This window comes from Vitis vinifera, chromosome 15 (genome assembly GCF_030704535.1).
Source record: "Vitis vinifera cultivar Pinot Noir 40024 chromosome 15, ASM3070453v1".
In the NCBI taxonomy this organism is placed as follows: domain Eukaryota; kingdom Viridiplantae; phylum Streptophyta; class Magnoliopsida; order Vitales; family Vitaceae; genus Vitis; species Vitis vinifera.
In genome coordinates, this window is record NC_081819.1 from 16,423,726 (window position 1) to 16,441,340 (window position 17,615).

Below are 17,615 nucleotides of genomic sequence, written 5' to 3' on the forward strand. Positions count from 1 at the left end.
ACAATTATTGTTGGTAAAAAACTTAGGACGGAGGCTATTAGGCCCATTTTATTTATATATATGCTACTTGAATAAACCATTAAGCAATTTGTCTTTTGTACTATCTTAGTTTACTTCTATATATAAAATGTTACCCTAAATGTCTTTTTTTGTAATAAGTTATTTCCTATCAAAAAGACTAATGGTGGAGGAGCAGTTACCCCTGTACCCCTGTAGGCCATCACCGAAGGAAGATTAAGCAATTTGTCTTTAGTACTATCTTAGAAACAATCCTAGTAAAAGAGACGCTTTCAATAATAATCTAAACAAGTAGGTTTATCAATGGTTGAATCCATAGAAATATAATCTCCTTATGCATTATGAATTATATTCAATAATTTGAATTTCTTATCCAGTTGGTGGGAGAGTTGATTTTTTACCATTACATAAGCCAAAGGGGATTACGATCCTTTCAAAAGACAAAAATTTTAAGAAACATTACCAGCTCAAAGAATTTATAAATAAGTACTAAAAAATTTTAACCCTTCACAATGTCATCATACCCATAATCCCATGGCTCATAAATCAATGGTTATCAAACTCACATGTTATATTTGATTGATAGGATAAAATATGTATATTTTATGATATTATTTTTAATAAAATATTATATTTAATGAACATAATATACTTTGAAATATGTTGTATTATGTTATATAATATGTACAAATATTTTTTATATACTGAATAATATATATAATAATAATATTTTATAATAAATTTTATACAAATTTTTTAGTTTTTAAATTTTAAATTTAATATTTTTAACAGAATATATAGATATATTAAGGCAGAAAAAAAAACCTTCAACGAAATCTGAAGGTCTGTGATCAAGCCAGAAGATATCCTCCCTATTTATTTTTCTTTAAATTGGAAAATACCATAAAGTTTATTATCTTCATCAGCACATTGACAACCGAAACTCAAGTAATTTGAAATGCCCACGCTATGCAACAAAACAACCTTTTGCAAATTCTTAGAAAAATCTTAACAAAGCCAAAATTTCTTTCTTTGCATGTGTCTTTTGACAGCTAAAAAAGGAGGATAAAAAACTTAGCACTTACCCACATTTTATAAAGTAGAATTTTCAGGTCCAGAGCCATCATCTAGTCAAGAAAGCAGAAGAACAAAGAGAAAGGGAATTAACGACAAGCAAATGGAAACATATATGAAACTATTATTTTTCTTGAAATACAACTCATGAGAGAGAATTGAACCATATAACCTTGTAATATAAAATCAAAGCATTGTAGACATGAAAACATTTTGAATCCAAAAGCGTAAATTAAAATAGATCATAACATGTTTTGACATCAAAGATTCTTTTATTTTCTCAACACAAATCACTGATCGAAATTCCATGGCAAAATGAAGAGGAAAAAGAATTACATTCACATATCTTCACAATAAACTAACCTCAAATCACAGAAGCCTGCAATCACAATTTGGCGTACAACGATGATGTCCTTGCAGCAAAAATAGCTCGGTGGAGGAATGCTCATAGTCCACTAGGAGGCCTGAAAGAGACTACTTGGACAGAGAACAGGGCATTACAACCTTTTGAAGAGAGGTCTAGCGGGAACTACACAAACAGAGTAGCATTTTGCTTGCCGATAACCAACACAAACTACTTTATACCATTGGACAGAGACTACTTCTTTCTCTTGAACAGAAACTATCCCTCTCAAAAGATTTAAACTTTATACCAAACAAAATAGAGACAAGACAGATTTGCAAATCAACACAAACCCCAATTTCTCTTTATTTCCTATGCTATGAAGAAAACCAAACAAAGATCCCCAATTTCTTCACCAACCAAAACAATTTTTTTTTTTAAAAAAAAAAAAAGCCTCAACATAAACTAACCCAATTTCGAAAACCCTGGACTGACAATGAGATTGACTGAACTGAGATTACGAGAGATCGCCGCCGGTGAGATATGGAGAGACAGATGAGATTCGTAGTGGAACAGGGTGTAGACTGTTGAGCACTCTTTTGAGCTTGCCGAACCCGGCTTCCCTCTGCTCCCACGGCGACAGAATGAGGCGAATAGTTGGTATGTTGTTAAATTTGGTATTTTGTTAAATCAAGTTGATGAATATGGTTTTATATTTCCATATAAATATATATATTTCCCTTCTTACCACTCTATAATATAATATATGACGTGGGTTAATCACTATTACCTTTTTATTTATATATAAAAAATATATAAATAATGAAATAATGTTTTGAAGACACAATTTTTGTATTTTTTTTATATTAAAATTATCTTTTAAAAATACTTCAATAAAAACTAAAAAGTAATAAAATCCGTAGATGTTCTTACCAATCACATTTTTTAGACACTAAAATAAAACTACTTAATCATATCCCAAGTGTATCCTCTATTTCAACATCCAATAATAAATTATAATAACAAGGATGAATCAACAACATTGATTTAACTTAATAGCTGAAATAATATAATTAAAATTTATTTATTTTTAATCTTTTACATTTTTTTTTTTCAAATCTTTATTTAATTATTCAAATTTGTATAAAATTATAAATGGATCAAGACAAGAAATTTATGTAAATAATTAACTTTACTTATTTTCAAAAAAATTATTTATTTTAAAATTTTTAATGTTTATTTATTTTTCGGTTGCTTTTTCTTTGTTCAAATTCTTTGAAAATAAACCTCTATAAATGAACTATACTTCATGTATATAAAATAAATTTTTTTTTTAAACTATAAAATTAGAAAAACATGAAAAAAATAATAATAATTTATATATAAAAAAAAAGTAGGAAAAAAATGAAATTGAGTCATGTCTAGAAAGTAACAATAAAAAAAATAAAATTAAACAAGAGTAGTGTGCTGAGCATACAATCTTATGACAGTTTACTAAAATCAGCATTTTCAGGAATAATATACTGAAATTGTGGCACAAAGTGCCATAATTTTATCAATTTTTTTAAAGTACCGCTTTGTACAAATTATTTTTAAATTTACCATAAATTTATCAAAAATCCGGCTAATAAAACCCTTTGGAACATGATCGGCCCTTTCCAATTCCCATTCAATGGTCAGTTCTTCTGAAAACACTGCTTAATGCCCTCAACCTTTCACCCATGGAAGAACGAGAAGACTCACCTGCAACAGCCCAAAACTCTTAAACACCCACCTCTGTGCAAGGAGTGCAAATTGAATCTATCAAAGTACACATGCCCAGGTTGCTCTGTGCCCTCCTGTAGTCTTCCTTGTGTTGAAGCTCACAAGCAACACACTGGGTGTACGGGCAAGAGGCAGCGGACCCAGTTCGGCCCCATCGCATCATTATTTACTTTGCAGTTTGGGGCATTCGAACCCTGACCTGGGTTCAATCCAGGGCTACCGTTAAACTATGACGCTCTTTGATCATATACATTCAATTTAAATTCATCTTAGTTCATCATTAAAAAAAAAAAAAAACCTAATTCTAATTATTTTTTAAAAATTATATTTAATTGATTAATAAAAATATATAAATCAATATTATAATTTTTTAATAAGTCTTTTTTTATATTATTTATATAATAATTAAATATAAAAAATATATCATCATTTATTTCATATTATTAAATGTATTTGAATTAAATAAGTTATAATTTTAATGTTAAATGTATCATAAGTTATCTCATTAACCCTATTCTAAAAAATTGTTCCCATTTCACTTTTAAATTTTTTATATTTATCCTTTTAAATTTGAATGTTCTTATTTTAAAATATTAAAAATATAAATTTATTTTAAAAAAAGCTAAAATATAAATAATAATGATAATAATAAAATTCTAATATTTTATAAATTAAAATTAATTTAATAAGATAAATAATAAATTATATATTATGACCGATATATCATTACATATATATATTTTATTCATAACAATATTTATGTCAATTATATTTAACTTTAAAATGTGAATTTTTATTTATTTTATAATTTATAGTTTTTTCAAATATTTTCATGAATTTTTAATAATTTTTACTTTATATATTTTTGTCAAAATATCAATTGATATTTCCAATATATCTGTAAAATTTAAATACTGATATATCCATATTTATAGATATTTCAAACCTTCATGAGTTGTAAAACTTGAAAATGAAAGTAGTCGTGATTTAAGCTCAAAAATTAGCCTAAAAATTAAACCAAAGGGGCCTACAAAATACTAATCAAATGGGCTTGAAAGTGAAACATGAAAATGGGTCAGACAAAAGGATAAAAAAAACCATAAAATTAAAAATGAAATTGATTAAATTCATAAATTTGGAACAAAGAAATGAGGACAAATTGAGCTAAAAAAACTTTAATAGTAAAAAAGACTTTGGGCAAATTTTGGTTTCCATAAAAATAATTTTTTTTTTATTCTGGTCCTAAACAATAATTTCAACTTATTTAATAAATAGAAATGAATTTGATTTGTCATTCCTATTATATGTTTTAATGTTCTAAACATGACCTAAATGTATTTTGGTTCTAATTATATGACACAAATTTATTTTTCAGCTCAAAGTGGCTACCATCATATTTCAAAATAAAATTTTAAAACTTGTGATAATAAGATAATGTAAACTAAATTTAAGTTATATCAAAATAACTTTAAAGAAAACAATAACTTATAATTCAATTAATCATAATTTTAAATTCATGTAAACTTGTAAGTTATTAATAAATTAATATAAATATGCCTTATTAAAAATTTCAAAATAAAAAATAACAATAATAGAACTTTAAATAATGAAAAATAAACTAAAATAAATAGTAATTATTTAATTAAATTATAAAAATTAAAAATTAAAAAATTAAAAAATAATAATAATGAAATGTTAGATTAATGAAAAATAAATCAAGATAAATAGTTGTTATTTAGTTATATTTCAAAAATAAAACAATTTCAAAATTTCAAAATAAAAAATAATAATAATACAATGTTAAACTAATGAAAAATAAATTAATATAAACATGTCTTGTTATTTATTTAAATTTTAAAAATAAAAATTTATAATAATTGAATAGTTGTTATTTAATTAAATTTAATAATAATAATAATAATAATAATCAAACGTTAAATTAATAAAAAAATAAATTAATACAAACACGTTTTATATAGTTGTAATTTAATTAAATTTCAAAAATAAAAAATTTTAGAATTAAAAAGTTTCAACAAAAAAAAAAAAAAAAATCCAAATAAGGGTTTATAGATTCATCTTTTGGGTGTGGGGGCTTGCATGGGGGAGAATCTTATAAATGTAGAGGGTGTGGAAGTGTGGAATGCACATGGAAGCTCAATTTGTTTGTGATTTGTTTAAGAAAAATAAATTTACAATTTGTAATTCGATTGTCAATTGTAATAGAAGTCACTCTTATAGATTGACTTTACCTTGTTTCTTCAAGAAAATCGAAGTCTTATTAAATAAATCTAACATTCTTAGTTTTTAAGCGATGTGGGATAACTAATTTTTATTTCCTTTGAATCACTGAAATAACATAATATCATAGAAAAAAACTATATATATATATAGAAAAGAAAAAAAAATCATACTAAAATTTAAAAATTCTTATACAAAGAAATCTTTACACCACCATGAAATGTATTTGCTACACTTTAACAAGGTAAACCATTGACATACAATACTAATACATTATTTTTTTTCTTTTATTTCTTTCATTTATTCAATATATCTCCTCTTAATTGAAGTTGGGATATACTTATCTTTTATTTTTAACAATTTTAATTTTTTCATTTAATTTTACGAATAAAAAATAAAAATTTGTTGGTGATAAAATTTACAAAAAAGAATACAAATATATCCAAGAAAATTTGACGGCTTAAAACATTTTTTGATAGATTGAAATTTGTTATCAAATTTTATTATTAAGTTTTGAAGTTGGAAAACATTAATAAGATATAATGTTTTACAATTAAAAAGACATTGAAGAAAAAAAATACATTAAAAATTATATTGAAGTTATCTCGTTCATGTAGAGCAAATTTTTCAATAATATATGTAGTTGAAAATAAATAAAAAATAAAATATATTTTAAAAAAATTAAACTTGAATTTATATCAACATTATACACGCCTTGAATTAGTGAGTGGTAATGTTTATTTTACAATTTTTTTTTAATGATACATGTAGTGATAATTTAAAATAATTTAATGGTAAATTATAAATAAAATAGTGGAAATTGAATAGTTTTATGGTATTAAATAAATGATGAGCATTTTTGAAAGAAAAAAAGAAAAGGATAAAATACTTTAACTTTTATAGATAAAAAGACTTTTTTCATATTCAATAACTTTTATTTGATATAAATGAAAATGAATATTTTTTTAGAGGGATTTTTAGGTGAAAATGTTTTACAATTTGTTCTTAAGATAGTACCGATTTTAAAATTAATTAAAATAATATATAAATATAAATGACATAAATAACTCTTTATCATAATTATCTTTCCAATCTTTTATTTTTTTCTCTCTCTTTATTATTTATTAGAAACTTCTTATAGAAAAAAACATATTAATACCATTATTTTGAAAATTCATTAATACAAAAAAAAAAAAACCAAAATGAAGTATGTCCATTTTTATCGTGAAATTATTACTAAGGAAACCACAAAAGAAAAAAAAAATTTCTTCTACAATCTAAAATACTATTACCATAACCATTTGATAGGAAAAATCATAGAAAAAAATATAATAAATAAAATAAAAATTCAAAATTCTTATTAAAAATCATTTAATTGGAATAATAAAAAGATATGATACTATCATTATTAATTATTAAAAATTAATAATTAAAATTAATTTAAAGTTAATTCATATTAAAAAAAAAAATCATTCTAAATACCAAGAGGTATGATATGATACACATCATTACTAAGTATTAAAAATTAATTTTGGAATTCGAAGGATACAATCTATTAAAAATTGAAACTTAAAATTAATTTTCAAAAATTAGATTATCAATATTCTACCTATGTGGATTTATCATAATAATAAATTTTAATTTAAATAATTGAAATGAAATAGTGATAAAATTAATGTTTAAATGATTAAAAAACAAATATATAACCACTTACTTATAAAAAAAATATAAATAATAAAGAAATGTAAAAGATAATAATAAAATTTGATAGACTTTTTATTTTTTGAGTTAGGTTTATTTTTTGATATATATATATATATATATATTTTGAGTTAAGTTAATTATAACATATATATTTTTTTTGTCTTTGATATGGTGTTATCTGCAGTTTTAAAAGAAATGAAAATTATTTATCCCACTTCAAAACTAAAAATATTATATAGATTTATTAATTCCTTACAAAATACAAGTACAACCAACATGCAAGCAGTCAGAGGATAAATGGGTGTAGAGAAAATTTAAGGCATCGAGCCTTGTAGATGATAAAAGGATACTCTGCATATATCTCAAAGCGCGTGTAAAAACGGCGCGTATACCTGATAGTTAAAAAAAAACCCAGGATGATTTGGGATCGTAGCATAAAAAGGTCGCAGTCAAAAATAGTCAAAAATCGTAGTCGCAGACAAAAGTCAAAAACGGGAGGCTCACTACCCCTGAGAAAGGGTAGAGCTTGTATATATATTTTGGGGTACTCTGAGAAAGGGTAGAGCTACAAATATATATTTTGGGGTACTCTGAGAAAGAGTAGCTACACCTGCATCTGCGCTTCATGGACAGACAACGGTATGCTGAGAAAGCTTTTATTATTGAATTTCAGTAATTAATTGAGCTTTTATTATTGAATTTCAGTAATTAATTGTTGATTAAACACTCAAAGTAATTTCATTTCTTGGCATCACAGTGAGCAAGATCAAGGATCAAGTGAATCCCTTGAGATCCAAGTTTTTTTCGGCTATCTTTCAATTTTGGGTGGTCTCCTTGCAGTAAAGAATCAAGGCGGCGTTAGCGTTTCCCTGTTCGAAGAACATAAAAAGATTATATATGTTTTTGTTATTGTTATTTCAATCTATGTTGCAACGATTATTGTTGGTAAAAAGCTTGGGACGAAGGCTATTGAGCCCATTCGACTCCTCGCTGCCACAATTGCCCCAATCTTACTCTTCTTGATTGTAGTTCCAGAATTAGGATGGCCGGCGCTTGGTTTATGGGTCATCCTTGCAGCAAAAATGGCATGGGACTACTTACGACAACTATATCATTGGCTTGGTTCATGCTGCGTACGGCCTTCTCAAAACACTCCAAGTGATACTGATCAACAGCCTTGTGGAGATCTTTCTCAAAACACTCCAAGTGATACTGATCAACAGCCTTGTGTAGATCTTGTTTCAATTTCTATTCCTCCGACGGATGGATTACAACTCTCTCACAACTAATTGTCTCTTATCATAAATTTTTGTCTGCTTCCCACTTACAAGGATAAAATGATATGTTGTTGAAAAGAGTTTATCCATACAAAGTATAAAATTTAAAATTTTCTTTTCTATATTTTTATCATAATATGTATAATTTTTTTGAGTGATTCACTCAATTAACTTTATTTATATTTTTTAACATGTGAAATTATTTTAATAATCAGATTTAATTTTAATAATTCAGTAGTGATATTTCAATTGATTGTGTAATATTTTTGTTAATAATTCACTGACCTGAGATGATCGGCGCCGGCGAGATACGGGGAGAAGTGGAGCTTGCAGTGGAATAGGGAAGAGGTTGTTGTGTTCTTCAGTCTGGCTCAAAAATCGTGGATTTAGGGTTCGTGAAATTTAAATCCAATGGCATAAAAGCAAAGAGACCCCTAGAACAGATCCAGCAAACACAGGAACCCAAAAAACAAAGCAATTTTTTTGGTTTTCCTTGGGGGTTTTGCATGGATTTTCTCGGAAATCAAAATTTTCCCGGAAATCAAATGGGGGGTAGATTTTCTTGGGAATCAAACGGGGGTTGCCAAAAAAAAAAAAAAAAAAAAAAGATTAGATTAGTACCTGCGGGAATTGAGAGTGGCAGAGGAAAATAGGGAGATTAGATTAGTACCTGCGGGAATTGAGAGTGGCAGGGAAAATAGGGCCTTGGAGGGAAGTTCAGAAAAGGGCTTCTTGATGCCTCGAGTGAGAGAAGTGGGTGGCCCTTTTGGTTTTTAGATTTAGTAAAGATAAAAAAAAAGGAAACAAATCAGGAGAACAATTTTCCTCTCTATATAAACAATTATTAATTATCCATTTTTATTTTGATTAAATCAAAACCAGTGTCTGAAATAGCGGTGGTATTTCATCGAAATTGCAAACCCTTTGCATGGGTTCAATACCTGACTACCATTGGAGTATCATGCTCTTTGATAATATATGTTCAATTTAAATTTGTTAAGGTTCATCATTAAAAAAAAAACCTAATTCTAATTATTTTATTTTAAATTATATTTAATTGATTAATAAAAATATAAAAATCAATATATAAATTTTTAATAACTCTTTTTTATATTATTTATATAATAATTAAATATAAAAAATATAAATATTAAAAAAAATCATACATGTACCACAATTTATTTCACACTATTGAATTAAATAAGTTATAATTTTAATATTAAATATATTATGATTCATCTCATTAATTATATTCTAAAAAATTATTATCACTTCACTTTTAAATTTTTTATATTTATCCTTTTAATTTTAATCTTTCTAATATTTAAATATTTTTATCATTTAAATGTTAAAAATGTTAAAAACATTTTCTAAAATTACTCCAAAACATACTTTAAATTTAAGTTAAATAGTGTTTTTGATAATAGTGTTTTTGATAAAAGTGTTTTTAAAAGAATAACCTACAAATATTTCTTTAAAAAACACTTTAACTGATTTTCTAACGGTAGAGTAATTTTTTATATTTTTAAAAATATTTTCTAAATTTTATCAAACATTTTTGTTTCTAATACACTTTTGTTGAGTTAAAAACACTTTTTAAAATTACTTTCCCACAAACTTTTAAATTGACTTGTTTTGAATTTAATGCTTAAAATTGGAACACTCAAAACATAAGCACCCATAATTTCATATAGCTCAGGCAATTGATGGAAAAAAAAAGTTTTCCTTGAGAGTTTTTCTCTAGAGTCTTTAAATGATTCATTTTTTAAAATTTATAAATATTATATACAATATTTTATAAAGATAAAAACATATTGTTTAAGTGAACCAATTAAATCATTATTTAATAACACAATTTGACATATTATGATTAAAACTATAAAAAAATATTATTTTTTATTTCATATAAATGCAACAACTATTTTTTAACCATTGTTTATTTCATATCAATTTATATTTTATAAAAAAAATATAAATTTAATTATATCTTTAAAAATAACTTTCAAAAAATTTAAAATTAAGGACCTTAATTTTTTTAAATAGTTTTAAAATTTTCAATATAAGTCTCTATGAGTATTAATTTCACCCTAAAAAATCTTATAAATAGTTAATCAAAACTATTTAAAATATATTGTGTCCTCAAGGAATATATATTGAAATATATTTAAAATCAATTTTACAAAACAATTTGTAAAAGCTCATATTTTAAATCAAAATGGTGCAAAACAATCCAAAAATTGAAGCATATATGTTGAAAAGCGTTGGAGTTGGGTTTGGGTTTGGCAAAATGAATGAAACCATTTCTTAGGAACAACAAAGAAATTTATTAAATGGCTACTATGAGATAGAATGAGAAAAATTGAATTTGATTAATTCAACTTATAATACTTTGAACAATTAGAAAATTACAAAGATGAAACCATTCATTTTGAACAACAAATAGCAATTAATCAAGTCTGACAACGGGTTTTGCAACAAGGATTTCTAGGAACTATCAATACTTGTTTGAACAAGGAATTACATTTACGTATTATCAGTGCTAATATTAGCATGTTTGGGTTGATGAAAAAAAATAAGAAATAACTTATTAGCCCTTAAAAAATAAGAAATTAGTAATATTATCCATGAGCGCATTGAACAATATAATAAAGAAGTAAAGTAAAGATTATAAATACTAGTTTCGTACTTCAAGTAAGCGATGGCATTGCTTGATGAAGTAATGGTAGGTGAATTAGTAGCGATGACATTGCTTGATGAAGTAATGGTAGATGAATTAGTAGAATTAGAAGAAAGTACAATGGCATTGCTTTGAATTTGGAATCAAATAATGTTGGTGACATGACTCAATCCAACAAAATGAGAAATGAAAGAAATAGTTTAAGTACAATTTTAACTCCTAGAAATTACCACTATATGATCATGAAAAAAAAATTCTCTCGCTCTCCCTATGAGAAAAGTTGAATGAAAGTTTTCTCTCTCTCTTATATTTCTCTTTTATTTTTTATTTTTATATAAAAAAAAAAGGTTAAGACATTTGTATTGTAGAAATAGAATAGTTCTCAAATTTTTGTAGTTTCATTTATGACTTGGCGGTGAAACAACCAATCTAGTTTGGGGCATTTAGAAGGTAATCCAAAGCCTTATTTCCTTCAAAAAGAGTACCCTAATAGCAAGCCATCCAAGTAACTAGTAATATGCATATACAAACCATCATGTTCATACCAAATCAAGCATAGCAGGCCTAGAATCCAACCCATAACATAAGAAGGCCCTAATCACAGCACTTAAAAATGGTGGATGCTTATTCATTACATACTAAACTTTTCTTATTTATTTATTTCGGTTTATTGATTTGTATTGAATCTCCTCTTTTATTTTTTTTATTTTTTTTGCCTTGGAAGCATTAAGGCATATTCAGTTGAGGCATGAATAGGCCAATGCTTTCTCCTCCATGAGCTCTTTGGCTGTGGCATCCATCTTTCCTCTTGAAAATTCATCGATCTTCAGCCCTGCCATTGCAATAAACAAATTTCATTTGATATGGCATTGAATTTTATTTCCTACACATGGAAATAGAACTGCAGATGTTCTAGCATAAGATATGGATATTTTCATAATCATGTCTCTTTCATAATCATGTCAATCTCCATGATTTTCATGGCTGGATTCTATGTTCATGGGAGTCATTTCAAATTACCATAATGTAGAGTTTTCGAGCTTTCAGAGTGAGTAAGAGCTTGTTTGGGAGCTTTTGTTAAAAACAGTTCTCTATTTTTCCAAATGGAAATTATTTTCCTGACTTGAAAACACGTTTAGTAACATTTTGATAGAAAACGGTTTTTTAAAAACTTGTTTGGAAACAGAAGGCGTTTTTTAAGAATATATTTTAGTTATTTTCACTTATATTTTGGTGGCTCTTTTAAGAAATAATAGTACAAATACAAAGAATCATAGAAAATAAAGCATCATAGATAAAAATTACTTATAAAAATATTTGGAAACATATAAAATCGACTAAAAACATTCTATGTTTCCAAACAAATTTTTATTTGAGAAAAACTGTTTTTAAAAACTATTTTCAAAAACCATTTTTAGAGAACATTCCTAAGATTCTCATGGCATCTTACAACTTTTAAACATTTTGTATGACAGAGAGAACTTACCCTGCACAATGGACCACTCCCCTTTCTCACAGGTAACAGGAAAAGAGTAGATGATGCCTGGTTGGATCCCATAAGAACCATCTGAGTACACTCCCATAGAGACCCATGCTCCCTGAGCAAAGCGGGCAGAGGACACCAATCCATGAGCATAAGAAATTTTATGCAGAATAGCAGAAGCTATTAAGGGCAGCAGAAACAAAAGCTATTTTGGAGGAGGAGATTCAACCTTGGGAGTTCCAAGAACCCAATCGCGTATGTGATCACAAGCAGAACTTGCAGCAGATAATGCACTTGATAGTTTCCGAGCTTTGATGATGGCTGCCCCACGCTGCTGCACAGTGGTGATGAACTCGGTGTTTATCCTATGAGAATGCAGGATGGTTAGTACTCCATACAAGTGATAAGCTTTTTTTGATAACAGAAGAGAACAAGATAAGAGTGGAATCAAGAAGCTACCAATTATCATCAGCAATGAGTTCTCTAACTGGTTTCTCTCCATTGCAGGTGGAGACAGTTGCATGATTGACATCCGGGTATTGAGTTGAAGAATGATTGCCCCAGATGATAGCATTTTTCACATCACCAACATGGACAAACAGCTTCTCCGAGATTTGACCAAGGGCTCTGTTATGGTCAAGTCGGGTAAGGCAGGTAACATTTTTCTCTGGTATTGAAGGAGCGAATTCCTTCAAAATAAGTGCATTGGTGTTTGCTGGGTTAGCAACCACCAGCACCTGTGCAAAGATAGAGCAAAACATGTTCACTTGCTAGGAACAATGTGATCTTTAAATTCTACAACAGCTAACTTAAAGATCAAGAGGTTTCCTCAAAGCCATTTAACATGATTATATATATCAGTTTTCTGCAACTAAGATCATATACTATGAAGCAAAAACACATGAGCCTTCTTTCATGATATCCCACTTCGGATAGGGGAAAAAGTTTTTGATACTACATATGTATGGACTCCTCTTAACCTCATGGACTCACCAAAAAAAGGGAGGTGTGAAAGAAGTGATATCTTGAAGCAACAATGAGATAAAAACGGAAGGCAGTTCTTCTGTTGTCCTGGATTAATGGTATGTTACAGTGGGGAAAAAATAGAATGAGAAATGTTGAAACCAAAATGCTTTTACCAAAGAAAGAGAACAGTTGGGAATTATTGAGACTGAGACTGAGCAGGGACATGTTCATATATGCTACATTAATACAAACAAAAACCATGACAGAGTGAGGTTGCTGACCATGGATAATTCATTAGTTTTGTATTATGTAGGATCCTACCATATGTTCATCATCGGGAATTGAAAAACAATGCACAAGCAATCCTGAGGACTTTAAATAGGCAAACCTTACCTTGCAATTTGGAGCAGCATGTTGCTCCAAGGCTGAAGCTTGAGCCTTATAAATTGATACATTTTTCTTCATCATATCCTTCCTTTCCATTCCTTCCTTCCGAGGGAATCCACCAACCATAACTGCAATATTGACATCTTTGCAAGCTTCAATGGCATCTGTGGTAGCAACAACTCCTGGTGAACAAAAACACACCCGAAAAGGTTAACAAAAGCTCAAGATCAACCACTCTTAATGTCAATTAATTACCTAGTACTCAAACTAAGAAGCATACCTCTGAGAAGAGGAAAGGCAGCATCAATCAGCTCCATTTTCACTCCATTTAGGGCCTCAGCAGCAGGTTCAATATCAAGCATGTGCAGAATGACAGGCTGATCTGGGCCAAGCATGAGCCCTCTAGCAATCATTGGAACAAGAGCATACCCTATTTGCCCTGTGAAATAAGTCCACAATCCAACAATTCAAGGGAATATCCACCAAGTCAAATATATATATATATACCAAACCACTATTAAGGGAGACAGGAATGGTTTGACAACACCCTTGTATTAATGTGCCATAATCCATGAAGTAAAAGAGAATAAATGAAACATGCCTGCAGCACCAGTAACAAGAACAATAACGGGCTCCTCTTCTACATTAGGGAAGCTCCATATATATCTGATGATCCTCCAAAGCAAATAAACACAAACCAACACCACAACAATTTTCTGAAGCACTATATCATATTCCATTTCTCAACAGCAATTACACAAACATAACCACTGCAATCCCCCTATATATGCCCATGACCCAACACAAAAAACCACTGCTTTTAATTTCAATCACACGCATACGATTAAACAAAGAAAGAATCCACAGCAACACCACCACAACAACGTGCATGTGTGGAGATACCAACACAAAGCCCACAAGAAAATCCAACTCTTCACCCCGAAGCAAAGAACCCATAAACCCTCTGCCTGGCATCTAGCCTAGAAAGCTGAGAAAGTAAATGATTGACTAAAATATAATTTTGAAAAGCTAGTACATCTGGGTCCTCATCACAACTGGGTTATTAATTTCTTTTGTGAACACAATTCCCAGCAACCAAACACAGAAGTAAAGGTAGAAGGAAGAGTACCAGCAGCCCCGGTGACAAGAACCCTAACTGCATCTTTCGCCATGGTTGCAGAATAGAAGGGGAGAGATTAGTATGAAAATAATTAACTGAACAAAAAATGGGTTGTAAACTATATATATATAAGAGAGTGGGAGATGGAGATAAGAAGAAGGGTAGCAGAATCAAAGAGAGACGAAAATCGAGGAAAGAGATAAGGTAGGAGGAGAGATTGAGCTTTTACAGTTGGAAAGAGTCGTCACCCATGCTCCATGCATGAAACCAAGTTGTTTTCTTGCTAATCTTCAGGGTTGACCTTGTCCTCCATTTTTTTTTTCCTATATGTAATGTGTAGGCTGAAAATCAGTCTAATCTAACTGGATTTGTGCTCTGTTTGGATAAAGAAAATCCAAGGAGAAGAGAAAGTTGAAAGAAATTAAATGAAAATGAGTTCCAAAATAAATGTTAATTTTTTTTAGATTATGTTTAGCATGGGATAATTTTTGCAATGGGGTAACTTTGGAAATTAGTATTTGATGTGTTTATTTTAGGTGTAACGCAAAAAACCCTTTGAGAATGACCGCATTCAAAACCATATTAGTAACTAAATTATGAGTTATTTTAAAATTTAGAGTACATTTAATAAAAATTTTATCCGGAAATGTTTTCTTTGATAATATTTTTAATCAAAGTGTTTTTTTTTTTTTATAAATATTTTTAGGAGAATTATTTTAATGTTTTTTTAAGAATTATTATAAGTGATTTTCTAAATTTTTAAAAGTATTTTATAAATTTTATAAAATCAGTTGATTTTTCTCTAAAATCGTTTTTTAAATTTGAAAGTGTTTTATTTATTTATGGGATCCTTCACCAGATGATGAAAAAATTAATAATTATAAAATTATTAGTCTCTCACTAATTTGATAAATTATTACATCTAGAAACTCTTCAAATTATGATGCATAAATCATTAAATTCAATTATCAAAACTTAAACACATATTAAGTGTACAAATTATTTATGATATAAACTATTTTGAAAATACATTAATAAAAAATAACTCAAACTAATAAGCCATATAAAATTATATTCATTAATCACATATAAATTGTAAATAGGTGTAGAACTTGAATGGGTTGCTCCGACCTAACTCCACCAACCTGATGCTTGGACGACAGAGTTAAACAAAAAATTTTGATACTCAGATTGAAATTGAGTTAAGTTTTCTCAACTTGAATTTAATTTGGATTGAGTTCGAACCAAGATTCAAATAACTCTAATATAACTTGAAATCGATTTTAATTTAAACTTTATTTAATATTTTATAATATTTATAATGTTAATTATTATATATAATAATATTTATTTTCTTTTTTATTTTTAAATTATCATATATAAAATTAAAAAAAATACTATAAATGAATTTTGAATCAAACAACCAATCATAATCTAACCCAACAATTCAAGTTTAACCCATTCACTATCTTATTACAAATTTATGACATACATAAATAGAGGGAAAATACGTAGAAAGTTATTACAAACTTAAAGGACTTCAATTTAGAGGGCATGTCACACTAGCCCACACTACTAATAGAAGAAGGAGGCTGGCCATTTGATGTTGTCATCAAGCTCTCATACACCAAACCTGCAATGCCCCCTCCAACCAGGGGTCCGACCCAGTAAACCCACTGCTTCTTCATATCACCCGTTACAAATGCCGGTCCAAATGATCGGGCTGGATTCATTGACCCGCCCGTTAACGGTGCTGTCACCAATATATTCGCCCCGTATATAAACCCGACCGCTATTGGTCCCATGATTCCACGTGACCCGTTCCTTAGGTCTCGTGCTACATACACCGCATACACGATTGCAAACGTGGCCAAGGCCTCGATCGCCACGTCAGCTAAACCCGATATTTTGGGATCCGGCCTTGTAGTAGGAATCGCCTGTAATAATCAAATTGCAAATCAATACATAAGTACGTTGCAAAAGATAAAACTATTTTGATCTACCTGGCCCGCCGTGACCAATATTAACGCCACGCATGCAGTAACGGACCCCGATAATTGAGCCATGCAATAACATATGCCAGTCAACCCGCTGACATGGCCTCCAACAACCAATCCATATGTGACAGCTGGATTGACATGGCCATCAGATATATCTCCGGCCAAATACATAGCAACAACCAATGCAAAAGCGTGTGCCACGGCAACAGCCAGAACACCGGTTTCAGCTGAGGTGGCATCTGATGTCATCAGCTTCGCTGCCAACGTGGCAACATTTTAAAAAAAAACCATTATATTGACTGCCCAACATCATTATAGGACAAATAGAAACAAGAATTACATGACATAAAATAAAAATAAAAAAATACTGATTTTTTTTTCAATTTTATTTTTAAATAAAAGTATATCTACAATAATTTTATTAATTTTAAAAACCGTCTACACCAAGCCATAATAAAATAATATTGATTTTCAATTGGAAGGCATTTGCAACGGTAGGAATTCAAAATTTAGAACAATTTTCACTCACCGGCTGACATTGCAGAGCCGACTCCGAGGAAAACG

The 17,615-nt window shown here is 28.6% G+C and overlaps 3 protein-coding genes across 9 annotated transcripts; 1 reads left to right on the forward strand and 2 right to left on the reverse strand.

Moving 5' to 3' along the window:
* The first annotated feature begins 7,687 nt into the window (after positions 1–7,687).
* LOC104881796 (uncharacterized) lies at positions 7,688–8,479 on the forward strand. The gene is made up of 2 exons (XM_059743176.1): positions 7,688–7,780; positions 7,899–8,479. Exons 1-2 carry the CDS (start codon positions 7,767–7,769, stop codon positions 8,428–8,430), a joined length of 546 nt encoding a protein of 181 aa, XP_059599159.1. The 5' UTR covers positions 7,688–7,766; the 3' UTR covers positions 8,431–8,479.
* Positions 8,480–11,546: 3,067 nt separating this feature from the next.
* LOC100256452 (malate dehydrogenase) lies at positions 11,547–15,489 on the reverse strand. 7 transcript variants are annotated; one of them, XM_010663027.3, is made up of 8 exons: positions 15,281–15,489; positions 15,061–15,093; positions 14,212–14,370; positions 13,938–14,113; positions 13,038–13,315; positions 12,808–12,943; positions 12,582–12,693; positions 11,547–11,927 (listed from the first exon to the last, which is right to left on the reverse strand). In XM_010663027.3, the coding sequence occupies exons 1-8, from the start codon at positions 15,312–15,314 to the stop codon at positions 11,833–11,835; spliced, it is 1,023 nt and encodes a 340-aa protein (XP_010661329.1). In that variant the 5' UTR covers positions 15,315–15,489; the 3' UTR covers positions 11,547–11,832. The 7 variants fall into 7 exon arrangements, with proteins under 7 accessions (XP_010661329.1, XP_010661330.1, XP_019080969.1 ...); XM_010663028.3 differs by having other exon boundaries at positions 15,061–15,087; positions 15,281–15,486; XM_019225424.1 differs by having other exon boundaries at positions 15,300–15,471.
* Positions 15,490–16,613: 1,124 nt separating this feature from the next.
* On the reverse strand, positions 16,614–17,590 carry LOC100247890 (probable aquaporin TIP2-2). Its single transcript, XM_002275077.4, has 3 exons — positions 17,581–17,590; positions 17,055–17,308; positions 16,614–16,988 (listed from the first exon to the last, which is right to left on the reverse strand). The coding sequence occupies exons 1-3, from the start codon at positions 17,588–17,590 to the stop codon at positions 16,614–16,616; spliced, it is 639 nt and encodes a 212-aa protein (XP_002275113.2).
* Positions 17,591–17,615: the final 25 nt, after the last annotated feature.

Coding starts and splice junctions, on each gene's coding strand:
- LOC100256452 (XM_010663026.3), bottom strand. CDS start 14,671: ATGGAATATGATATAGTGCTTCAGAAAATTGTTGTGGTGTTGGTTTGT. Junction 14,371..14,532: donor TCTTGTTACTGGTGCTGCAG/GCATGTTTCATT, acceptor CTTATTTCACAG/GGCAAATAGGGTATGCTCTT. Junction 12,694..12,807: donor GGGTTCTTGGAACTCCCAAG/GTTGAATCTCCT, acceptor CGCTTTGCTCAG/GGAGCATGGGTCTCTATGGG.
- LOC100247890 (XM_002275077.4), bottom strand. Junction 16,989..17,054: donor TATTGGTCACGGCGGGCCAG/GTAGATCAAAAT, acceptor TGATTATTACAG/GCGATTCCTACTACAAGGCC.